The following is a 26,159-nucleotide window of genomic DNA, read 5'->3' as shown; positions in this document are numbered from 1 at the left end:
TGCAGACATACATCCAGACATGACACACAAACAATCAATACATTTGCAGGACAAGTATTCATTTATACAAATGAATTTCATGAATATGGGCGTCTCTATGGTGAGAGTGAGGAGTTCCTCACTGCCCGTGGGAAGAAGACTCGTGGTGCTGGCTCTGATACTCCTGTATCCCTTTCTCGAAGGAGGCAGCTGAAAGAAGCTGGTTCCCAGTATCGTAGTATAAATAGTTACAACCATCCCTTTCATGGTCTGTCTTGGGACTTTTAAAGGACATGTCAGTGTACAGGAAGTTGAAGTGCAGTGGTCTTGAAAATGGATGGGGATCCCTGGCCCTGAATAAAGTGAAATTCTTGCCATCGGAAAAAAGATACTATCTTTAATATAGAACAAAATCTATAGAGTTTAAGCAGCAGACATGGGCTGAAGGGCCCTTTTCCATGCTGAACTGTTTCTACATAATTTGTGTTTCCTGAAAACCTTTAGCAAAATAAAACCTGTTCTCCAAGAGTGAGGCACAGAAGAGGTTTGTTCTTTAAAGATGGTCTAACCCACAAGAGTTTGTGAGCTACTAGTTTTTAAGCAATGTCGGTGGCTCCTTTCCAGGGGAAATTACCCCCCTGGTTATTTAAACTTAGACGTACAGTGCAGTAACAGGTCATTTCAGTCCACAAGTCCGTGCCGGCCAATTTACATCCAATTATTCTACATCCTCAATGTTTCGAATGGTGAGGAAGCTGGAACCCTCGGAGAGAACCTACGCAGACACAGGGAGAATGCACTAACTCAGACCGCGTGGGGTTTGAACCCAGGTCCCGATCGCTTGCGCTGTAAAGGTGTTGCACTGACCGCTACGCCAACTGTGCCACCCATGTTATTGGAGCCCTTCCTCCTCTGTGAATTCAGCTGCACATCTTTGCTTTAGATTATTGTTAAGGCATTAGCAGAGATCAGTTATTAAAATTTAAATTATTAAATGTAGACATACAGTGCTGTAACAGGCCTTTTTGACCCCCAAGACCATGCCACCAAATTACACCTAATTGACCTACAGCCCTGGTATATTTTGAATGGTGGGAGGAAACCGGAGCACCCAATGGAAACTCATGCAGACACAGAGAATGTACAAACTCCTTGCAAACAGTGCTGGATTTGAACCCTGATTGCTGGCGCTCTGACCATGTTGTACTAACTGTGGCGTCCTACACGAACTGTTTTGTGTCCCTGTGGTCTTTATCACTGCTTCGTACTTGCACTCATCTCTAGTAATCCCGTTACTGTTGGCAATGTTGCCGTCACAAGTGTTCAAACACTCTCCATTTTTCTATGTTCCTTGGCAAAGACATCTCGCATCTAAGTAGTGTTGAGGCAGGAGAAACACCAAACCCTGCCTTCCTAAATGCTGTATTTTAATTGGCAGAGAATTAAGGAAGGCAGCCTCATTGACCGAATGCAAGCCATCAAGGTTGGGGATCTGATTGAGGCAATCAACGGCCAGAGTGTCATTGGTTCCCGCCACTTCGAAGTTGCCAAGCTATTAAAAGAGCTTGTGAGGGGGCAATTATTCACTTTGCGCCTCGTGGAGCCCCTGAAAGCTTTTGGTGAGTGAGTCATCCTTGTGTGAAATTTCAATGTTCTATCTCTTCAGACGCTTCCCAGACGAGCATATAGTCATCTAACCCAAAATCTCCTTAAGTGGCTTGATGAAATGTTGTTGATGAAGGGCTCAGGCCTGAAACATTGGTTACCCTTTATTTCCTTTAGATGCTGAGTGACCTGCTGAGTTTGTGTGTTGCAGGATGAAATATTCTATTTGATGGTTATGGGAAACATCTTGCAACACTATATTAAAATGGCATTATCATATGGCTTGGAAAAGGCAATACTGTACCTAAGTTTGTGGCTGTAAAGATGGAAAATTTGAGAGAACACAACATTTATGTGGAAAAGCTGATAGGCAAATTAAAAATAACAATATGGGGATGGGAAAGATAGGTAGTTTTTTTTAAGAAAAAAATTAAATTTAGACAAACAGCACGGTTACAGGCCATTTCGGCCTACGAGCCTGTGCCACCCAATTAACCTACACCCCATTGCGTTTCGAACGGTGGGAGGAAACTGGAGCCCCTGGGGAAAACCCACGCAGGCATGGGGAGAATGTACCAACTCCTTACAGCGCAGGAATCGAACCCCAGTCCTGATTGCTGGCACTGTCAAGGTGTTCCGCTGACCGCTAGGCCAACTGTCCCTGTTTGCATGATGTGAGGCTTAATGAATGCTGATGTTCAGAAGATTTTGGTCAGAACCAATTAGTACACAGATCTGTAGATGTAATATTGAAAAACTGCGGAATTCTTTCCATTGTCTTGGCTGTTGCTTCTCATTCATTTCACATCAAACTTTATCAGATCAAGATACTTTCCTGTGAGATCTTACTTATGTAAATGTTCCACTGCATCAGAATCAGGTTTGTTGTTCATGAAATTCATCGTTTTGCAGCAACAGTGTTGTGAATTGCAGGTGCAAAATTGCTATTTTGTAAATGCAAGATTTAAAAAAGAATTTACAGAAAAAGACAGTGAGGTGATGTCCGTTTAGAAGCCTGATGGTCGAGGAGAAGCTGTTTTTGTAACATCTTCCAGTGCCTCCTTCCTGATGGTAGCAATGAGAAAAGGGCACGGCCTGGGTGGTGAGGATCCTTGCTGATCAAAGCAGCTTGAGACACTGCCTCAGAGATGTCCTTAATGGGGTGAAGACTAATGCCTGTGAGGACGCTGGCTGAGTCCTTTTCCTGTCCTGTGCATTGGCACCTCCTTCCCAGACAACGATGCAACCAGTCAATGCTCTCCATGGTACATTTGTAGAAATTTTCAAGATTATCCTTCAGCGTTTGTAAAGCAACTGCCAAGTATCTATCAATGTCATGGGTTCAGCAAAGATGCCCAGCAAGGTCCAGCAAATTTTAATGCAATTATAATTACAACTTGGTTTTGTGATGTTAGTTGTGGGATAAATATCTACTCTTTCAAATAATGGCTTGGGATCTAGTGTTTAACTGGGAGATTAGCTGGAATATTTGATTAAGAACTTGGAAAGCACTGGTACAGAAAGTATCAGTCACCATTACATTCACAAGTTTGTGGAAAACGAATGTGACAGCTTATCAGTTGATCTAGAATATACGGTGCCAACTGACAATGCATCCCAAGCTCATTTTGCAAGGCAAACTGTGAAGTGGGTTCTTGCAAGTTCCAGCGCATTTGGTTATGTAATATTGTTTATGCCAGTAATGTGCAGTCTCACCATCAGGTGGTGGTATAGTACAGCTGGAGGGGGCAAAATCTGTCATTTAGTACGTGAAAATAACATCATTGGTTAACCATCAGGCTTTCAATATTTTTCTTATTTCCACGTTGATTTAAAGACTCATCAGCCCACAGTTCCTTGTGCCAAATTAAACTAAATCTCTTCTGCCTGCAAATAATCCATAATAATAATGTTTATTTGCACATACATTGTACAATGTACATAAGGAGCAAAATTTTTAACCTTGCTGCAGCTTAACAGGTACTTTAAAAAAAAATAAACAAAAAAATCTCACAATAATAACAAACTAGTTGAATTTAAAGACAAAGTCACAGTAATCTGAGGGCAAAAAATAAAAATGACTTGCAATAGTACTTTGGAGCAGTTCCTGAGGCAAGGGGAGGTTCAAAAGTCTCATAGCTGTTTTTGAACCTAGATATACTGGTTTTCAGACTCCTGTACTTTCTGTCCAAAGCTGGTACATTGTAGTGAGAAGACATCGTGACCAGGGTGATGGGTCATTCCCTGCATGTTCTTGTTACAATAGTAGTGTTTAAGGAACTTTGAGATAGTATCTGCTTCCGTCACTATTGGCAGCCCATTCCATGAACCTTTAACTCTCTGTTTAAAAATAAAAACTTGTAAATCTCTATCGACTACAGTTCAGCATTCAACACCACCATCTCCTCAAAACTGGCAACAAACACCTGGGACTCCACTCCCCAATGTAAATGGATCCTGGATTTCCTCCCCTCAAGACAACAATCAGTGAGCACTGGGAAGAACATCTCTACAATCTCCATCAGTACGAAGTACTCGAGATGGCAGAGGTCGACAGCATCGAGTCCACGCTGCTGAAGATCCAGCTGCGCTGGATGGGTCACGTCTCCAGAATGGAGGACCATCGCCTTCCCAAGATCGTGTTATATGGCGAGCTCTCCACTGGCCACCGTGACAGAGGTGCACCAAAGAAAAGGTACAAGGACTGCCTAAAGAAATCTCTTGGTGCCTGCCACATTGACCACCGCCAGTGGGCTGATAACGCCTCAAACCGTGCATCTTGGCGCCTCACAGTTTGGCGGGCAGCAACCTCCTTTGAAGAAGACCGCAGAGCCCACCTCACTGACAAAAGGCAAAGGAGGAAAAACCCAACACCCAACCCCAACCAACCAATTTTCCCCTGCAACCGCTGCCACCGTGTCTGCCTGTCCCGCATCGGACTTGTCAGCCACAAACGAGCCTGCAGCTGACGTGGACTTTTACCCCCTCCATAAATCTTCGTTCGCGAAGCCAAGCCAAAGAAAAAACTGGAACAGGGCAGGGCTGTGTCCTTAGTCCCCTGCTCCACCCACTTTACTGTGTGGCTCGGTACGACACCAGCACCATCTACAAATTTGCTGCCGATACCATGGTAGTGGGATGTATAAAGGAAGGGGATGAGCCAGCATACAGGAAAGAGATCGCAAACGGCTGAATGGTACAACAACAACCTCACACTAAAAAGAAAGAGCTGATTGTGGACTTTAGGAAGGGAAAACCCAGAGGTGAATAATCCAGTGATCACTAAACGAATAGAGGTGGAAAGGGTGAGCAAATTTAAATTTCTGGGATTCATGATCTTGGAGGCATATTTCCTGGATCCAACACACTAATGTCATCGTGAAGCCACCACCTTTGAGCCTCTACTTCCTCCGGAGTTTGAGGAGGTTTGGTATGGCATTGAAATCCTTGGCAAGTTTCAAGAGATGCAAAGTGGAGAGTGTGCTGACCAACTGCATCACGGCCTGGTATGGAGCCACCAATGCCTCTGAGCTGGAAAACCCTGCAAAAGGTAGTGGACACAGCCCAGGACATCACAGGCAAAACCCTCCCCACGTTGACAAAATCTATATGGAATGGTGCCGTTGGAGAGCAGAAGCCATCATTAAAGATCCATCCCACCCAAGACGTGTTCTCATACCAACAGGTTTAGGAACAGTTGCTACTTCTCCACCAGCATTCTCTTAAACTCAATCAGAGACTCATTTTAAGGACTCTTACTTTGCCCATTATTTATTACTGATTTTTTTCTTTGTATTGCGATCAGTTTATTTATATTTCTTTCTTTGTTTACATCTTTTGTATACATATCTTCAGTATAGTTTACACTACAATAGTAGAAATTCTACCTGGCTCACAGGAAAATGTATCTTGGGATTATATGTGATGTTGCATATGTATTATATGGCGAGCTCACCACTGGCCACCGTGACAGAGGTGCACCAAAGAAAAGGTACAAGGACTGCCTAAAGAAATCTCTTGGTGCCTGCCACATTGACCACCGCCAGTGGGCTGATAACGCCTCAAACCGTGCAACTTGGCGCCTCACAGTTTGGCGGGCAGCAACCTCCTTTGAAGAAGACCGCAGAGCCCGCCTCACTGACAAAAGGCAAAGGAGGAAAAACCCAACACCCAACCCCAACCAACCTATTTTCCCTTGCAACCGCTGCAATCGTGTCTGCCTGTCCCGCATCGGACTTGTCAGCCACAAACGAGCCTGCAGCTGACGTGGACTTTTTACCCCCTCCATAAATCTTCGTCCGCGAAGCCAAGCCAAAGAATATGTACTCTGACCATAAATCTGACTTTGAATGAGTTGCATGTGTATAGTGTCTCCATTGTAGTACAGTATGTTTTCCATATCTGAAAAGCTTAGGACAGGCCATCTTTTTGGTTAACTGGATTTTTCGGATAACTGAATAATGGCTTTAAGCAACCCAATAGCATCAGTAGAATACTTGTATCAGTTAATGGAGGATTAGCTATCGCCGATCCCCGACACCTGCCCACCGCTGTCGCTGATCCCCTGACACCTCCCCAACGAGGTCCCACTCCTGCCCAGGAGGCTGCTCTCCTTGACGACACCGGGACAGCGGAGAACCAAGAACGGTGGTGGGTAAAGAAGAAATGGGAAGGAAGTTACCTGAAATTAGGACGTTTTTCCCATGCGGTGCTTGACACCGCCCCCCACCCCCCCCCCCGCCTCCTCGAGTCACTCACTGATGGCTCGAGATTCCAGCTGTTCAGCATCTCTCTTTCTGGCTGGTTCTGAGCTCTGTTGTTACCAAACTGGCATTAACAGTGCGTCAGAGCCCCACGTGGGCAAGTCAAGTGAAAATGTACTAAAATGTAGCCTGGATTGCAGTATCTAGAATTCGGAGAAAGATTGAGTAGACTGGGTCTTTATTTATTGGATGTAGAAGGTTGAGAGGGGATTTGACAGAGGTATATAAAATTATTAGGGGGATAGATAGAGTAGATGTGAATAGACTCTTCCCCTTGAGGGTAGGAGAGATTGAAATGAGGGGTCATAAGTTGAGGGGCAAAACTTGAGAAGTAACATAAGAGGAAGCTTGTCCACTCAGAGAGGTGGTTGAGTGGAATGACCTTCCGGAGGGTCATTTTTGTCATTTAAGAGGAGATTGGATAAGTGCATGGATGTGAGAGGGTTGGAAGGTTATGGTAGAGAGAAGGTAGGTGGGAGTAGTAGAGTTTTCCTTAAATCGGTGTGGATTAGAAGGGCCGATTATGGCCTGTTTCTATACTGTAATTGTTATATGGCCATATGGTCAAATCGCTGCCGAATTTTGGATATGGGGAAACGTACTGTATTAGAACATTGGTAAAGGTGGATAGAAATAGAAATCCACTTGTCTGTTTGGCTACCCATGTAGTTGACCAGTTTACATCATGGACAAGAGTAAAGCACAGCAATTGCTCTTTTTCTTGCCCTAACACAAAAGCTGGACTGCTCATTAGTCAGGATTGCTCCAAGTTGTAAATGAAAAGTGCATTGATGCATCCATTTATCAAAAAAAATTTCATCAGCTACGATAGGACAGAAGTCAAAAGTTTGGTCAGTGGCTTGTGTTTTGAGGAGAGATGGAAACAATAGTTGGGGAGTATCTGTGCTTTGGACTGTAAACACAAGTGTCAGTGTGCACATTTCCTATTGCCTGAATTGGAGGATCTCATTTATCTTACTAATCCACGAGAGAGTCATTGGGTTCTGTCCCTGGGAAGGTGGGCAAAATGGTGTCCTCTGCAGGTTGTGGCAACGTAATATAAGAAGCAGCTTGATTGTGGAAGATTTGCTGTTTTCCATTCCTCCTGTCATTGCATCTCTGCATCATTGGGATTTGAGATTCCTTAATTGTCGTGTAATAATATGGAACATATAATATTACACAAAGAAAAAACAAAATGCTGGGGAAACTCAAGGGGTCAGACTGTGTACTTTAAAGAGCAAACATAGATACATAATCAACATTTCAGACTTGAGCCCTTCATTAAGCTATAACATTGGTTAAGTATCTTTATGTTCACTCTATAAAGTACACTGTTTGATCCCCTGAGTTTCTCCAGCATTGTGTTTATACAGTACAACTCCGATTATCCGAAATTGGATTCTCCAAAATCCTCATTCATCCAAAAAAAAATTTAAAATTTCCGAACCAAATTCGAAATCCTCATTTATCTGAATTTTTTTTTTTTGTAGCCAAACTGACCTCACAGATTGGGGAAAAAAAAATTCACCTGACATGAAATTTGAACGATTGTCCTCATTTCAGGTAACTCCCACCCCTCTCTTTCCATTTCTTCTTTACCTTCCCCTATTGACCTTTCTCTCCAACTTTCCCTCTCAAGCTGCACGCCACTGTCTCCCAACCGCAAGTGGTTGGAAGAATCCCATGTCCCGTCGGCATCATCAAGGAGAGTGAGACCTCCGGCTCAGTAGCATCCCCTCCCTCCCTCGGCACACTGGAGCTTCTGATGCCGACTCTGAACCCTCCCTTCAGCACTCAGGCGTCGGGAGCTCTGGTGACCGGGGAGACGAGCCCGCCGACTCGCCAGTGAGTGTTCCACCAGCTCAGGAAGTCTCCCCGGGGAAGTGGTGGTTGGGAGGTCTCTGTGATTGGTGGCAGTTTTGCGGCCAGCATTTTTTTTGGGGGAGAGAATGAAACATTATTTTAATGCTTAAAAAGCCTTGTTGTTTGTTATTTAAACATTGATACAAGTGATTTGCTGTTTTTAAAAAATGACCAGTTCTCCGAGGGGGGGAAAAAAAAACAGAAAAAAACTGTTTATGGGACATTTCGGATAATTGGATTTGCACTTCAATCACAGTGTCAGCAGACTTTCGTGTTTTACTTTAATATTGCAGGTGGCACGGTTGGTGTGGTTAGCGCAATGCCTTTACAGCGCTAGCGATCGGGACTGGGGTTCGAATCCCAAGCTAGCTGTAAGGAATTTGCACATTCCCCTCGTGTCTGTGGGGGTTTTCCACCAGGGCTCCAGTTTCCTTCCACCGTTCAAAATGTACCGGGGGGGGGGGGGGTGGTGTAGGTAAATTGAATGGCACAGACTTGTGGGCTAAAATGGCCTGTTACCGAGCTGTATGTCTAAATTAAAATTTCAATTTAAAATTTAAATTGCATGGAGTTCCCTTCTGCCGTGAGGTAGACAGAGTCGCCATTTGTATCGCCCAGCATCCCTTATGGTAAGAGAAAGAGAAGCAAAAGGGAGTCCGTTCAGAGTCACCAGGTGTCCGTGGATTCACCTCCAGCACTCCCGCAGCCTCTGTAACCGCACAGATTCATGTTTGATTCACCGTGACCTGAGCTCCATACACAAAACCTCCTGTCAGCACATCAGAACATTCTTAATTCTGGAAACAAAAACTCTTAATTAAAAAAAAAGTTTAGACACACAACATGGTAACAGGGCCCCATGCTACCCAGCTACACCCAAATGACCTACAACTCCTGGTACGATTTTGAACGGTGGGAGGAAGCCAGAGCCCTGGGAAAATGCCTCGGAGACTTGGGGAGAACGTACAAAATCCTTACAGACAGCGCGGGATTCAAACTCCTGTCCCAATCGCTGGCGCCGTAACAGCATTGTGCGAACCGGGCTGAGCACTTTTCCAGCTCTGCAGTTTATTTTCTTTCTGCCCAATGATGAGGCACAGATTAGGAACACAAAAGTTGATAGCAAAACCTGTTGGTGATGCAATGTGAAAGTTCATTGGAACTTTTGCATCTCCATAGCATCTTTTACTCCCTTGAAATACTTCAACAAGCTTCGCAGTATATTTGTGATGTCTCATGCTGCAACACTGAGGAAGTTGCGATTTACTCCCTTGAAATACTTCAACAAGCTTCGCAGTATATTTATGATGTCTCATGCTGCAACACTGAGGAAGTTGCGATTTACTCCCTTGAAATACTTCAACAAGCTTCGCAGTATATTTATGATGTCTCATGCTGCAACACTGAGGAAGTTGCGATTTACTCCCTTGAAATACTTCAACAAGCTTCACAGTATATTTGTGATGTCTCATGCTGCAACACTGAGGAAGTTGCGATTGCATATCATTGTGAGGCAAACTAGATCTTGGCTGAGAGCAATCTGTCCATTGCATGTGTCATTGATTGTAAACCTTGTTATTTATTGCCAGTTGATTGAGGTGAATGTGCCAATGGCAATTTGAATGTGGCCTTGTTGTTGAACACTAAATCACGAGACATTGGAGGGGGGTGGGGGGGGGGAGAGGGAGAGAGGAAAAATTAAATAAGCTTTTACAGCTTGTTGCTTTGTCTAGAATCTAAAAAACAGCCCTGTTCAAAAAAAAAAAATTATTGCTTTAAATCAGTGGTTTTCAAACTGGCCCTTGAAACTCACATTCCACTTTAAGTAATCCCTAGGCCATCAGTGCTCTGTGATTTAGTAAGGGATTGCTTAAGGTGGTACGTGAGTGGGAAGGGAAGGTTGAGAATCACTGCTCCAGACCCAATTCTTACTGAAATATTGAGAAAAATTGTCATTGGCCCATTTCCTTTGGAGTTCTGAAACTGCACATAACGAGTCCATTAGGGACGATTAAAACAGTGGTTTTCAAACATTTTCTTTCCACCCACACACCACCATAAGCAACTCCTTACTAATCACAGAGCACCCGGATAAGTAATAATAATTTGATTTGGTTTTAGTGGGAGTTCACTGAAAGATTCTGAGACTATGCTCTCTGGTCCTAGACTCCTACTACTTGAAAACTCTTCACAGTCACTCTCTCTCTTGAGACCTTTCAATATTTGGATTTCCCATCTTGTACTTCTCGACTCCAGTGAGTACAGTGCTCTTACCTCTCTTCTCCCTGTAATAAATCTGTTGTGGACCTTCTCCATCTCAAGCAAAATCCTTCCTTGGATATAACCATATAACCATTTACAGAGCGGAAACAGGCCATGTTGGCCTTTTGAGTATGCACCGGTTCACTGATTTTGTGTGCCCTCTAATGGTCCCATTCTTCTTAACCAGGGTCTCAATATCTCTTGAAAACCAAGGTTCCATTCACCTTCCGTACATCTTGCCTGTAATTCAGATCCTTTATATAAAAAAGTTAGACAGAGTTTAATTAAACAGGTCTTGGATAACTTGCAGAAGCTGAAATGCATGTTTATAAACATTCATGTCATTCATTTGGGAGTACGTTCAAACCCCAAGACTAATGTACTTCAATCTTCACAGCATCTACTCCTTTTGCCACATTACATATTCACAAAATTATTATTATTGTCAATGCCCAATTCTCCAAAAACCTCCTTGCCAAGTTCTCCAACAATGCTCTTCATCAACTTAAGTTCTATCCTGCATAAATCATGTTTTGCTGCAGCTAGCAGCACGTTTAGCTTCATTTACTCAATCCCCAGGGTCCACACATCTACATAGAACCAGAGAATACTACAGCAGAAAAACAGGTCCTTTGGCATCTTCAATGTCTCTAATGTTTCAATATTTTTGTCCATTACTTGTTTGAGATGATCTATTCCAAGAGAAACAAGAACTGCAGTTGCAGATACAATGAGAATTCTTTGGTTTGTCAGTATACATATTTTTCTTTCCAGATCATCATTATTTTTCTATTTTAAAAAATATACCTACACCCAAAACAATAACTTGTTTGTTCTGTAGGCACCTGCTGGCTGGTGACCAAAACCTGTTTGTAATACAGGTCGAGTACCCCTTGTTTGAAATGCCTGGGGACCAGAAGTGTTTTGGATTTTTTTTCAGTTTTGAAAAAAAAAATGCACTCATTCACTCAGACTTAAAGATGCATGCATTCACATTACAATACAAATATTTACGTCTGCATCTACATTCTATAATGCACTACTTATGACGGCTATGTCCTGTTCTCTGATCGGATTTCTGAACCTTAAGGACGAGAAAAGTTTAAGAATTCTGGTATTTGGATAGGGGTATTCAACTTGTACTCTAAATGTAGGCAGGCCAACTTCTTGTAAAGCATCATATATTTCCCATTATATTCTAGTCTTTTTCAGTCCTGTGTTCACCACCCTTCTCACATATGTCTCTGTGCTGCCAGAGTTTAAAATTTTATCCTTTACTCAACGTTTTGTCCTTATTTTTTTAAACTGCCCTGTGCACTTTATCTATACTTTTAAGTCGGTTGAACCCATCCCTTGTACGACGGTGCTACAACTCCCAGGAGGCATCGAACCGGCTACGTGACGACATTACGTGAAGTCATCAGCGCCTGATTCTGGCTTTCAAAAGGTCACGTGAGTGATGAAGAGGAAATCCATTTGATTCACTCTCAAGAGTGCCATCGCCACTCGCCCTGTCCAGCACTGCGGCTGCCATTCCCACCACACTCTTTCCCCCCCCCCCACCGGTCCGATACCACCCACCCAGTTAGATCCTTCTGCTACCACCCCACTGCAGGTCCAGTGCCGCCACCCTCTCTTCCCAGCCCCAGTCCATTGCCACCAAAAAAAAATTAGTGAGGCTCGCCATTCAACCACTGACTCACCATCAGGCCCATGCACATGGTAAAATGATTGCCCCACCCCTGCTTTAAAGCTTGTCTAAAGATTCAAAGTTCTATTTATTGTTCTGTAATAATGCATTAAAAATGTAATACGTTAAATAAGATAGAAATAGGAGAATAAGGAAAATGTTGGATGTTGTAGGAATGTTGTCTTATAAAGAGTTGAAAATAAGAAAACAGAAATGGAAAAGGAGGAAAGGTAATGATGGAAAAACGGAAAGAGGATAAACAAAATATAAAAGGGCTACGCTGAACTATATGACTTTAAATATTAATGGAATACATAACCAAATTAAAAGGAAGAAACTACTAAATTTAAATGAATAAATGTATTCCATTAGAAAAAATAACATATAGGTTAAGAAATAATATTGAAATATTCGAACAAGTATGGGAGCCTTACATTAAATACAATAGCGAAAACCTACCGGGGACAAACATTACCTAAGTTGATGGAAGGAGAAGGAAAGAAAAGAATGGACTCAGTAGAATTTCTGGTGTATTTTTGTTGAATGACAACATTGTCTGACTGGCTTAATGCAACCTAGATTGTATACCTAAAATGGATGAGAGGGGGGGGTGGGGGGTGGTTTGGGAGGAAAGGGGGGGGGGAGAAAAAGTCACTGTATATGTGTGAAAAAGAAATAGTGTATATCATGGCTAATGTGATTTATGGTGTGAAAAATAAAAAAATTAATTAAAAAAAAATGTAATACGTATGGTTTACCTCAAATTTTGTCTACCGTAAGCCAAGCAGGAGTTACCATGAGCATTGCTCGGAGCCCCTAACAATAGGAGAAAGAGAGTCCCTTCAGCGATGCTGAGTGTCTGTGGATTCACCTCTGCTGCTGCACAGATTCCAGGCATAGTTTAGAGATTTAACAGGACCCTGGTCTCCGCACAGTCCATCCCATTGGAACAGCCTTCTCCTTCCCCAATACTGATTTCAGATTGATAGAATACATGCGTGACATCACATACAACCCTGAGATTCCTTTTTCCTGTGGGCTCAGTAGAATTACCACTGATTGGTGGTGCAAAGAATAAACTGTACACCTGTAAACAAATAAAAGGACTGGAAGCGTAACCAATGTAAACAAGCTGCAATACGGAGAGAACAAAAGAAAATCAAAAAAGTGCACGTAAGAGTCCGTAAATGAGTCCCTAATTGAGTTTGTGGTTGAGGACTCTGATGGTGGAAGGGGAGCAGCTGTTCCTAAACCTGGCAGTGCGAGTCTTGTGGTGCCTAGGCCTCTTTCCTGATGGCAGCAGTGAGAACAGAGCATGTGCTGGGTGGTGTGGGTCTTTGATGATGGCTGCTGCCCTCTGACAGCAGGGTTCCCTATAGATGCATTCAATAACGGGGAGGGTTTTGCTTGTAATGTCCTGGGCTGTGTCCACCAACTTTTTGAGTGCTTGCTCTCAGGGATATTGATGCTCCCATACCAGACCATGATGTAGCCGGTCAGCAAACTTTCCACCACCACCTCTGTAGAAATTTTCCAGGGTTTCTGGTGTCATACCAAACCTCTGCAAACTCCTGAGGAAATAGAAATGCTGACGTGCTTTCTTCACAATGCCATTGGTGTGTTGGGCCCAGGAAAGATCCTCCGAGATGGTGACTCCCAGGAACTTAAAATTGTCACCCTCTCCACCTCTGATCCCCCAATGATCACTGTGTTGTAAACCTCTGGCTTTCCTTTCCTAAAGTCAACAATCAGCTCCTTAGTCTTGGCGACATTGAGTGGAAAGTTGCTGTTGGTGCACCATTCATCAAGGTTTTCAATCTCCATCCTGTATACTGATTCATCCCCTTCTTACTGAGGTATTGTTGGCAAATTTGGAGCTGGTGTTATTGTTGTACAGAGCTACACGGTCATGGGTGTAAAGTGAGTAGAGCAGGGGGCTAAGAACACAATCCTGTACTCTGGTACTGCAGGAGATTGTGGAGAAGTTCTTACCAATCTTCACTGATTGTGGTGCTATTGTCCAAACTTCAACCCCACTTCTCCCATGCCAGTCTTTGAGTTGCACATTTAGCTCCCTAATCTGATTAACCCTTAGGTAATTTACATGTGGCTCAGGTAGCAATACAAAGATGATTACCTTCTTGGTTCTACGTTTTAATTTGGTCTGTGGCTGCTCAAGTTCTTTCCTAGTCCTGCCTATGTCATTGGTACACATATGTTCCACTGCATCATTCCCTCCCTAAACCAGGTTCAGATGAGATGTCCCGAACCTGGGCACTGAGCAGGCCTTTGCTCTCTATCCTCCCTACAATAGTGTCTATTTCCCTGACTATACTGTGCCTTATTACCACTACATAATGGTAACTGCACAGCATTGACTGTTGTTTTCAAGTTTAATCTTCCACAGGGATCTCTAGTACCTGGACCTGACTGTTACTCTTGTATTCCGTCTGGGCACTTTCCAACCATGTGGCGTTAACATCAACCTCTCCAATTTCTGCTAGATCACGTCCCTCTCTCTGTCCCTCTCTCTGTCCCTCTCTCTGTCCCTCCCGATCGGTCCCTCCCGGTCGGTCCCTCCCGCCCGGGCCCTCCCCGCCCGGGCCCTCCCCGCCCGGGCCCTCCCCGCCCGGGCCCTCCCCGCCCGGGCCCTCCCCGCCCGGGCCCTCCCCGCCCGGGCCCTCCCCGCCCGGGCCCTCCCCGCCCGGGCCCTCCCCGCCCGGGCCCTCCCCGCCCGGGCCCTCCCCGCCCGGGCCCTCCCCGCCCGGGCCCTCCCCGCCCGGGCCCTCCCCGCCCGTTTCTATAGCTCCTGTACCTTTTCACCCCATGATAGCAGAGTGAAGAGAGCATGGCCTGGGTGGTGGTGGGGTCTCTGAGGATAGAGGGTTTGTTTTTTAAGACACTGCCTCATGTAGATGTCCTTGATGTAGTGAAGTCTGGTGCCTCTGGAGTTTATTCTTGTTCTGAGAGTTGGCGTCTCCATTCCAGGCAGTGATGCAACCAACCAGAATGCTCTCCTGTAGAGGTTTAGGAGAATCTTCCATGACGTACGGAATCTCCTCAGACACCTCACAAAGTATAGTTGCTGGCAAGCCTTCTTTTTGATTGCATCAAGTGGAGGATCCTTGACAGATCCTTGAAGATGTTGACACCCAGTAATTTTAAGTACTTGACCTTCTCCACTATTGAGCCGTCGATGAGGACTGGGTCGTGTTTCCCCTGACTTCCTCCTGAAGTCGACATCATCTCCTTTGTTTTGCTGGCATTGAGCACAAGGTTGTTGTCATTACACTATTTAACAAGCTGATCTATCTCCCTTCCTCCTCAGCGGCGAACTTGGAGATGGCATTGGAATTGTGCCTGGCCTCACACTGTAGGTCTATAAGGACTCCATTCATCGAGCCATCCCTCCTCTCCCTGTTTGCTGGTGTGCCCTCCTTCCCTTATCTACCTATTATCTCCTGCCTGTGAACCTGAGCTCCTACCCATCACGTTTTGTTTGCACGGCTACATTTTTCTCATACCTTGATGAAGGGCTCAAGCCTGAAGTGCTGGTGATGTCTCGTTACCTTTGCTACATAAAATACACTGCTTAGCCTGCTGAATTTCTCCAGCATTGTTTTTCATCATTACATTTCTCTTCTCTTCTACCCCCACCTCTTGAATTGCTCCCTGAATCACGTGCCACAGTCGAGTCTCTCACTCTTTCTACAGCCCCACTCTCACCCGCCCAGTAAGCAAGAATCTCTGACCTGCTGGATGAGCTCAAGGGCGGGTGCTCCTCCAGCATCACCATCACCTGACCTGTCTTGCTAGCCTTCATGCCTACTTGTCTCTGATGGGTGTGACTACAACCTGAAACAATATCCAGGTAACTCTTTCCTACCCTGAAGTGTCACGGTTTTTGAAGCAGTTATACAGGTCCTAGAGTTTGAGCCAGAGTTCCTTGAGCAACACCACCTGCTGCAGATATGGTCATCTGGAACTACAACTGGACCACTGGCTCCCACATCATGGAGCTACCATCGCTCAACCCTTCATCCTTGTTTACCATAATTTGGTGTCTTATTTAATTGCTATATTGCCAATAACCTTGTTTAGTCTCAAATACCAACCCACTGGACAATTAGAATGTTTGAATGGTTTAAAGAATGTTTGAATGGTTTAAAGAGGAAGGTTGAAGGGCTTAGCTTGATTCCTTGGGAAACCTCTTGCCAAAGCGTCCAAGTCCCACTCTCACAGTGGTTGCTCCACTTCACCCCTCCCTTTTGGCTACAGTTAATTTCAGTAATCTTGTAACGACACTTTTAAAGTTCCTAAAAATTTGTCTCTCTGGAAAATAGACTCTTCCCTCCACAACAATCCCCTGGCCTACATCCTTGGAGTATTTATCTTTGTATTTTGTCCTGCGTAATTTGTGGATACCCATTCATTCTGGAGTTTGAATGAGGCCGAGGATTGACTGGCTTGAAAATCCTCTGGCCCAGTGTACCCTCACCTGTTACGGACCTTCCCAAAGACCAAATTGTTGTATGCAGTAATGCCTGATACTGATCATTGCTCCCGTCTCCGACAGATATGATAAGCCAGCGTTCCAAAGGAGGGAAATCCGTATCAGGTGGTCAGTTGGGGACTGGAAAAGGTACACTGCGGCTACGGGCGAAAGGGATAGCCACAGTGGAAGAAGAGGTGGGTTGTTGCATGTTAAGCATTTTGAAATTACTTGGGATTTTACTCTGTTTAAACCAGCAGGGATTATTAATGATCCTGCAGAAGTTGCTTTCTTTGTTGGAGATTGTTATATTTGACAGGATAGAATAGGTATAATTATTTTGTCATGAAGCAATGCCTTCTGGAAACTTTTTAATAATTTTCACACTTCCTTGACCTTTTAGGTCTTGCATGCCGAGATTACACGCCTCTCAAAAATGCTCTGAGCATCAGGAAAGAATTGACAGATGACAGTTGAGTTTGATCACAGACCGAAAAGGAAATTATTCATGGGGGTTGGCCATATCACTCTTCACCAAGGCATTAGATACATTTGAAATCTCAGAGAAGAAAGATGTAAATTAGATTTTCATGGGCTAGAGATGATCGGGTGTCTCGCTTTGAATTACAGGTAGATAAATCTTTGTTGTTGGTGTGGGAAAGGAGCAAGGAGCTAATTTTGGAGGTGGCAATGGAGACTGGAAAATTCTAAATGTTTATATTTAGCCATACAGCATGGTAACAGGCCCTTCTGACCCATGGACCCGTGCCGTCAAATTACACCCAGTTAATCTATAACCCCCGTACGGTTTGAAGGGTAGGAGGAAACCCACGCAGAAACAGGGAGAATGTACAAATTCCTTAAGACAGCACCGGATTCGAACCTGGGTCCTTGGCGCTGCAACAACCTTGTTCAAAGGTATTTTATTCTAGACTCTATCACCCATTGTGTGTGTGTATATATGCATATTTTAAAAAAAACATTCTTTTTGCTTGTTTTGCCAATTTTGTTCTTTCCATGTACTGTATTTTTGAGCTTTCTGTGAAAGATCCTTAGAAGTTTAAATACCTCTTTTGGATCCGCTGTTCCAAAGAGAACAGCCCTCGCTCCTCTCATCTGTCTGAACAATTGAAGTCTTTTGTTCCTGAAATCATATAGGTAAATCTCTTCTACACCCTGTATGGTACCTTCCTGTCTTTTAGATCCTTTTGATGCATATATAATATAAATCCACCAATGGATTGCCTAGGAATTGCTCACTTTCAGTATTTGGATGAGGAAGGTAGCACAACTGCTATGTTAGGGTTCTGTATTTTATAAAGTAGGGTAAAGGTAAGGAAGGCCTTTTGTATCAGGTCTTCTGTGACCCGGGCATGTCCCAAAGCATAATTTAGACATACAGCATGGTAACAGGCCATTTTGGCCCATGAGTCCGCGCCGCCCAATTAACCTACACCCCCGGTACAGTCTTGTGGGCTGAAGTGGCCTGTTACCGTGCTGTATGTCGAAATTAAAAGGTTGGCCACCCCTATAGCCCTTCTGCCCCATGCTATCAAAATATCCCAATTAACCTACAACCCTAATACGTTTTGAAAGGTAGGAGTAGACTGGAGCTCCCAGAGGAAACCCCACACAGACCCGGGGGAAAGGATGTGCTGGAGAAAGGTCAACAAGTCACGCAGCTTCTCCATCACTTATGTGTATTGAGCTGTAATCCCAGCATCTTGTTTAATACCCTTTGGTACGTTGGCAGCTTTCCCGAGACAGGAGATATGGACAGGGTAGATCGGGGGTTGGTTTGTGCGATAGCCTGAGTTGTGTTTCCGTACCCCCCCTCCCCCACCCAAAGTTTCTTGTGGTTTTGGAGAGAGCTGCTCCCATCCCAAGCTGTGTGCCATCCAAATATCACAACACGGGGTGCTCAAGTAAGTTTTGTGGTTGGTGTGTGTCACCTAGCGTTGTGCATCCTGGGGTTTTGAACAGCAATTTGGAAACACAGTAGAGAAAGGTATAAATGACTGGGGACACAGCTATTTCATTTGAGATCTGACTAACCTCTGGAGTGGCCTTAGCCACCTTTCTCATCTTCCTTAACACATTGCTTAAAACCTACCTCTCTTAACCAATGGTTCAGTCAATGTCTTAAAATATGATTTGAGTCAAAAAATGTTTGATGCTCTTGCAACATACCCTCAAGCATTCATTTGCGAAAGACTTGAAATGTGGGCAGCAAATATCTCCTGAGCTCTCTTCATGCTTTGTTAGCTGAAATTACATTGTTTTCACTCCAGTTGACTTGTGCTCTGTTTTCTGACGTTTGTTGACTCTCTGCTCCTGTCTTTTTTTTGTTCCCAGCCATCTGCTTTTGAAGAGAAGGCCATTGAGAAAGTAGATGACCTGCTGGAAAGTTACATGGGAATCAGGGATACCGAGCTCGGTGAGTAAAGCATCTCCACCCCTCGGCCCAGCACGACGTATTTGTTGCCAGAGCAGAGTTGAATATTAATATCTGCGACCATGCACATTTTGTGAATTCCTCTGCAGCTGATCAGCGAGACATGCAGCAGGGAAAACATGCCCTTTTGGTCCACGAGCCCGTGCTGTCCAATTATGCCCAATTGACCTACAACCCCCATATGTTTTTGAAGGGTGTGAGAAAACGGTAGCATCCAGCGGGGAAACGTGCATTCACGGGAGAATGTAAAAAATCCTTACAGACTATGGGGAATTTGAACCCCAGTCCGGATCTTTGGCGGTGGTGACGCTAACCGTGTCACCCAAATGACAAGTGGATTCTCTGCCTATTTTTATCTTTGACCCCTCTGTATCACGCTTCGCTTCTTGCCACTCTTCAAGACCTGTTGATTATGAATTTCTAGTTTTTACTGCACCACAGTTTGAAGCTGTGGCTTCATCTGCCAAGACCCCAGCTTGTGTATCTTCATTTATCCATGTGATATGAAAGGATATGAGTTTATTGCCGTATGCACAAGTACAATTCGAGATGCTCCGAAGTTGTTGCTTGCTGTAGCCACTCGGGTGTGCAAGTTACACCAACTACAGTTATATAAGTTGCATTACTACTCTGCCATATGACAGAAAAAGAAGTAATAAATATAAAATGTAGATATATATTCACAGTTGAGGTTAATGCAAAAAAAAAAGGCGAGGTTTCAATAGTGCGGTCAGATCTGTTGGACCAGGAACAGTTTACGGTTGGTGTCTTGCGGTGAATTTTGAGCCTGATAGCTTTTGGACTTCAGGCTTCTGTCTGAAGGTAGCAGAGAAATCGTAGCAGCCATTCTCAACTGGGGTCTTAGCATATTTAAGGAGGGCCATGGACTAAAATCATAAAATGTCTGGGGAAAAATGGTGGCACTCTCGAATCTGCTGTAATGGCAGCACTGCCGCTGGTGCGGACCCGCAGAGAGTGGCGGTGCAGTGCTCCCGTGGGGCCCAAACGCTCAGTCCGACTGGCATCTGAACAGGCTTTAAAAGGTCTGTTAAAGGAGCTGACGGTGGTTTTATTTAAAATCCCACGGCCTTCAGATCTGTGCTCAAGATGGCAGTGCCTTATGATCGGCAGCAGTCACAAGGGGTAACAGACCCCAGGGAAGTGGAGGAGTGGCGTAGGGCACTGGAAAGCGAGGAGACCACCCCCTCTCTGAGAAGCAGAGGAGACGACCCACAGGATGGTGAGCATGGCAGCGGACCAGTGAGGGGTTCTGCGGCTGAAGGAACCACACAGGCGGCAGACTGGGGAAGGAACCCACGGAGAGTGCAGGTTGCTGGCAACTGCGGTTAAGGGACTTCCACCTGCCTGCGGACTGCTGGAGACTGGCTTGAAACTGGCTGAAGGGGTACGAGGTATCTGAACTGGCATGCGAAAGGGTGAAGAGGGTGCTGAATGGTTCCTAATTGTATCAGAGGTTCAGATCTGGGCTGGACCCTGACTGGGGAGCACCGGGGTGGAATCACTGGCATTTGGTGGGGTGGGGTGGGTTGGCGGGAGGAATCTCTCTTCTGCTTCTCTTTCTCTGACTGTAAGAAGCGCTTCAGGCAAATCTGCCTTACAGCAGACAAAAGCAATTTTGTATAATATGACACTATTACGTGGCAATAAGTTAAATCTTGAAAAAATTTCTTTTATGTAGTTGGTAGGAGAGAAGTACAGAAAAAACCAACTAAACTTGACTGCTTTACAGGGTGGGGGGGAGCGCATAAATTTTGGGAAGAGCCCAAAACTGGTTGAGAATGGCTGCTTTCTAACATTGGCTGCCTTTTGAGGCAGTGCTTCAATGGTCAGGAGGTCATACCAGTGACTTTCTGCATCCAGGGCCCTTGAGTTTCCACTCCAGACCATGAGGCAGCCAGTCAGCATACTTTTCACAGTCCACCTGTAGACATTCTCCTCTGAGATCTTAGAAAGAGTAAACCAGCATTGGGACCCTCCTAATCCTTGTGGCTAAATCTCAATATTCCTGAGACATTGAAAGGTATTAACTGCAGGTTTTGTTTGAAATAATCCATTGCTTTTGGAGATTAAGGCCAAATAAAAATACTGTAATTTATTTAAAAACAACAGGTGCCCAGTTTCTTAATTTGATGCATGTTGAAAGTTTGTAGGCTAAAAGGGAATTTTTTTTGTGTCGGAAGCAGGGGGAGTTGAACAGTTACTGTTGGGAAAAAATCTCCCATGTGAATCAAGACAATAGAGAATTCTTACGAAACTGCCCTGGGGATGTTATTTACAAGAAAATTCATGAAAACAGGATCTGATTTTATCAAATTGTTACACAGTTCATTTTATTGTCAAATATGCTCAGTCCTATCAGTTCCCAATCTCCCCATCAATAGCTCCCTCCATCTCCATCCTGAGCCTCCCACCAACAGCACTCTTGAGATTTCTGAGCCTTTGCTCCTTGCTTCATTCATTCCATGTCTGTGCATTCATAGAAAATAGGTGCAGGAGGAGGCCATTTGGTCCTTCAAGCCTACACCGCCATTCAATGTGATCCCTTCATCCCCTTCGCCACAAGGGCCAAATCTAACCTACTCTTAAATATTGACAAGGAACTGGCCTCAACTACTTCCTGTGGCAAAGAATTCCACAGATCTACCTCTCTTGTAGTCCTGTGGATTGATCTCTGCAGCATCTGTACCACACTGTGGTGCACCGTCCAGGATGCTCTCAATAGACCTCCTGTAGAAGGTAGGCGGGATTGTGCAAATAGTCCACTTTAATATCACTGGTCAGAGGGAAGACAGGCAATGGTTGACTTTTATTTTAAAATATATGTACAGTATATATCGGCATATAGGTTGACCTGAACCTTAAAAAATGTTACCTCAAAATTGGGTCATCTTGTGCGCCAGGTCTAAAATCTGAACCTTGACAACGAAGTCTCAATAATCACTGCCATCTTCAATGAAATCTAGCGCGCGTTCTGTTGGGTATGAATGAATTTTAAACATTCCCCTGCGGGGTCTGTCCGTCCGGTTCGACTCTGTACAGGCTTTAAATGGCCTGTGAAAGGAGCCGACAGTAGTTTATTTTAAAATATGCTAATTATATTAATACCTTTACATGGTAGTTTGGTATTAAGATATTGTGATTTGCTTTTAACAGCATCCACTGGTCAACGGCAAGTGCCAGATTTTGGGGGGTGGGGGAGGAGTTGTGATAATCTTGTACAAAGGGTATTGCTCCAAACTACATATCAAATGGAAATTCTGGGCTGTCCTATATGCAGGTATATGGGTGGTGTGGGGCAATATTGATTTCAATCTCTGCTTCACAGCTGCTACCATGGTGGACCTGGGCAAGAATAGGAGGAATCCGGATGAGTTTGCGCATGCACTTGATGAAGATCTTGGCGACTTTGCCTTTCCTGACGAGTTTGTCTTCGACGTTTGGGGAGCCATTGGGGATGCGAAGGCTGGCCGATGACCGTCGAAGCAAAGACTCGAAGCTGAACAGAACCGTCGTGGAAAAATATTTATGGAGAGAAAATACGCTAACCGTAGAACTTTGGGTGCTGGGTTACTTTTCACAAACGTTTCTGAATGATCTTGTAGAGTTGCATTGACCATTTGTTTCTAGACAACATCTGTACATGAAGAGATTTAAGTGGCTTTGAGGTGCTGTATCGTGGTGTGTTGCTGGAGTCTGCAAAGTGAATGCTGAAATTTTAAGAGCATTTAAAAATGTTTACATTTGGACATACAGCACAGTAACTGACCTATTCTTACAAGCCCGCACTGCCCAAATACACCAATTAACCTGCTGTACATTTGTGAAGGGTTGGGAGGAAAACCGCACAGGTCACGGGGAGAACCTACATGTTCCTTACAGCGCTGGATTGGAGCTTGGGTCACTGGCGCCGTAACAGCTAACTGTGCCACATTTTTCCGTGACACCGTTATGCAGAGAGGTTATTTTTAATATATTTCGGCAAGTATGCTATTGAGAATTTTTGTGAGGTGGGGGAAAGAAGAGGATGTGGAGGGGATGAAAAGCCCTCTGAAGCTTCAAGTTACAGATGGCTGAAGGTTCGAAAATGCGAGTCCACTAACAAGAGCTCCCAACCTTAGAGTGAAGTCCCACATAGTCATGGGTTGCTAAAATAGGTGCCCTCACACAAAAAAAACCTGATGATATCAGGCTCTCTTTTGAAGAAGTTGGGTCCATTTACTGGGGCCTGTCAGTAGCTGTGGAACGCGAGCTGCTGGTACACTAAGCATATTTTATTTATAATGTACTTTCTCATGCAGTCTAATCTGTGACCACTGCACTAAGGGAATCCTTTCACTGAAACATTTTGATATATCTTTCTTAACTGATGCTTTATATTTCTGTTTGTACTGATAAAGCATGCGTGTCTTCTCGGGCTGAGAGCTGGGGAGGCGTGCTCTGGGGAACAGGGAGCTACAGGCTTGTATCATTTAACCCATGTATTGTTTCACCTGCAATATAATTCAAGAAATACACTATTTTCATGTGGAATAGATTAATGCTGCTTTAAACAGAAAAAGGATATTGGATTCTCCTCAAGCTTTTAATGATCAATGCTCACCATTTCCTTTGCATTTTTTTTAACCAATAGAGAGCATTGAATTGTAAAATTTGGTTTATTTGCATGGTTTAAATTTAGACGTTCAGTACGGTAACTGGCCACTTATTCCCATGAGACCCTGCTGCCCAGTTACACCCAATTAACTTACAATCCCGTTTTGTCGGGCAGGAGGAAGCCTACACAGAAATGGGGAGAGCTCACAAACTCCTTCCACACAGTGGCGGGGTCGAACCCCGGTTGTTGGTGCTGCAACAGCGTTGTGCTAACTTCCACTGCTAACATTGCCGGCCGTTTCCAGTCAAAAGAAATGAGATCACCTAGAGACCCGATTGTAACCTCCCAGCTTAAATGGTGCCTTTGGTGAAAGAGACCCTCAAAATTGACTTCACTGTCAATGAAGTACTTGTTCAGTGCAACCTCTATTGTTACCAGGCGGCCTGCAGTAGAGTCCCCCACAGACAGCAACATGATCCATGGAGTTAAATGTTATCTATGTGGGCAGGACTCGCCAGTTCTTTTTTAAAGAAATAAATAGTGATGAGGGATCCATGCTATTTGAGCATAGTTTTGGTTTAATTTGGAGGTCTTCTGATGCTACTAAATGTTACTCAATGAATTCTGGTCATTGTGTATGTCGTATAAGCTTTGTAGGTTTTGTCGACCAGGTCGTAACAGCTGGTTGGCAGCAGTGCTTGGAAGGATAACCTTGACACTTTATAACTCTTTGCCTCATTCTGCCTTCAGATTTCATTATCGTGAAATGCTTTTCTCTTACTTTCAAGGCTTTTGTGAAACTTGTCAGCCTGCTGGAACAATATTTGCTTTGGTCTCAAGTTTGTAGCGAGGGATGGGAATACTTGAGTTGTTTTCACTTGCTGGTTGTTAATACAGTGGGGAGAAAATCTGAGATCTGGGCGGGAGGTAGACACAGTTTGGTTTGAGGCATGCATATGGGTTGACAGGGACTTGAATGTGTTTTATGTTGTATTGTTTTAACTTTGCACTTATTAAATGAAGTATTTTCTATCGCAAATTTTATTTGCAATTTTTGAACTTCGTTTTGACACGGAATGGTGACACTTTATTTGAGAAACACAGCTCACTGATGAAATAATTTATTAGAGTCAATAGGTGAAGCGATATAACCTTTTATTCAACGTTCTTGCAAGAGTGGTGTCCTTCAGAGAAGGCACACTCACTGATATTCAACAATTTTTAAAATACATTTCTTTGTTAATAACCACTCCTTTGTTAATTTTATTGGTTAGTTAACTGAGTAATTGATATGTTAGTTTAACCTATCAAAAGCTGTCTCTTCTTCTCTTTCCCCCCCCCCATCTTAAAGCCCACCTTGTTTACTTCTCCCATTCCCATGATTTTTGCGACCCCCAACTCTTATTTATTCTTATCCTTATTTGGTATGATGCTTTGTCACATATTCCCGTTCTTTCGCAGTTTAAAAAAAAATATATCAAGTTGGCCTTGCCCACAATCTCTTGCAGAAACTGTCCTTCCTTTGTATTCTAGCAGACACCCCCCTCCCCCCTTTTCCTCTCTCAGGTCTCATCTCTTTACAGCCATTGTTAACACTGATTATTACATTTTTCTGAAGCAGCACTTTGGATAACTTTCACACTTTAGTTTTAAACTTGGGGTGTTCTTTTAACCAGTTTCCCCTGTCTTGAATAATTTTTTTGTCCATACTTTAGTCAGTCACAAAATTGAAAAGATACAAATGGGGGAAAAAAATAAATCCATTATACACTTCATGATGGTTTATGTTGTATTTGACAAACTATAACAGGGATGCAGGGCATGTAAGAGCCAAAATGTGCATACCTTGTTAGTTGGCGACCTGGGGCTGTAGGTTGGGTGGGGCCATCTTGGTTTCTGTGCACAAGAGTTAAGGGTGCGAATTCAATATCGTTAGAGTGCTTAACTCTCGTGCATGCACCATCCAAACTCCAATACACAAGCCTATCACGCCTACCGGAGACTCAAGCATGCTCAAGGGAACCAAGATGGCCGTGTGAACCAAGACTGACCCTGGATGCCAACTAACAAGTACGCAATTCTGACATGCGTCCGTTCTGAGATATGACCGGTCATCCAGAACTGAACATGGATGTATGTTGGGGAGTTCCTGTGCACAGTTTCCTTTAGTCTGTCGTAAGGCAAAGTGTCGCCTGGCTCCCCTTCCAGTCTGAGAAGGAAGCAAAGGAGAGACCCTTCAGGGTTTCTGAACATCTGTGGATTCACCTCCAGTGCGCCTGTGGCCTCTGCAGCCACACAGACTCCTATCTGTTGGCATCCTGAGGCTCCAGATCCAAACCTCTTGATATAATCAGGAAGCCTTCAGCACCTGAGGTACTTCGGGGGGCTCTTCTTGCCCTCAGCACCCTCACAAATCTTGGTTCCCATGAGCC

General features: G+C 44.1%; 1 protein-coding gene across 1 annotated transcript in view; it reads left to right on the top strand.

Annotated features, from left to right (window-relative positions):
• LOC138758454 (PDZ domain-containing protein GIPC1-like) overlaps window positions 1-24,766 on the top strand; it is a 39,217-nt gene extending 14,451 nt beyond the window's left edge. Inside the window, exons 3-6 of the mRNA XM_069927385.1 lie at window positions 1,418-1,598; window positions 16,742-16,854; window positions 19,013-19,094; window positions 22,459-24,766. Of these exons, the coding sequence (XP_069783486.1) occupies window positions 1,418-1,598; window positions 16,742-16,854; window positions 19,013-19,094; window positions 22,459-22,607 (525 nt within the window). The 3' untranslated portion in view covers window positions 22,608-24,766. The remainder of the gene's footprint in view (window positions 1-1,417; window positions 1,599-16,741; window positions 16,855-19,012; window positions 19,095-22,458) is intronic.
• The last annotated feature ends 1,393 nt before the right edge of the window (window positions 24,767-26,159 follow it).

Source organism: Narcine bancroftii, chromosome 3, assembly GCF_036971445.1.
Source record: "Narcine bancroftii isolate sNarBan1 chromosome 3, sNarBan1.hap1, whole genome shotgun sequence".
In the NCBI taxonomy this organism is placed as follows: domain Eukaryota; kingdom Metazoa; phylum Chordata; class Chondrichthyes; order Torpediniformes; family Narcinidae; genus Narcine; species Narcine bancroftii.
Note: the sequence above shows the minus strand (reverse complement) of the source record. Positions and strands in the feature narration are given on the sequence as shown.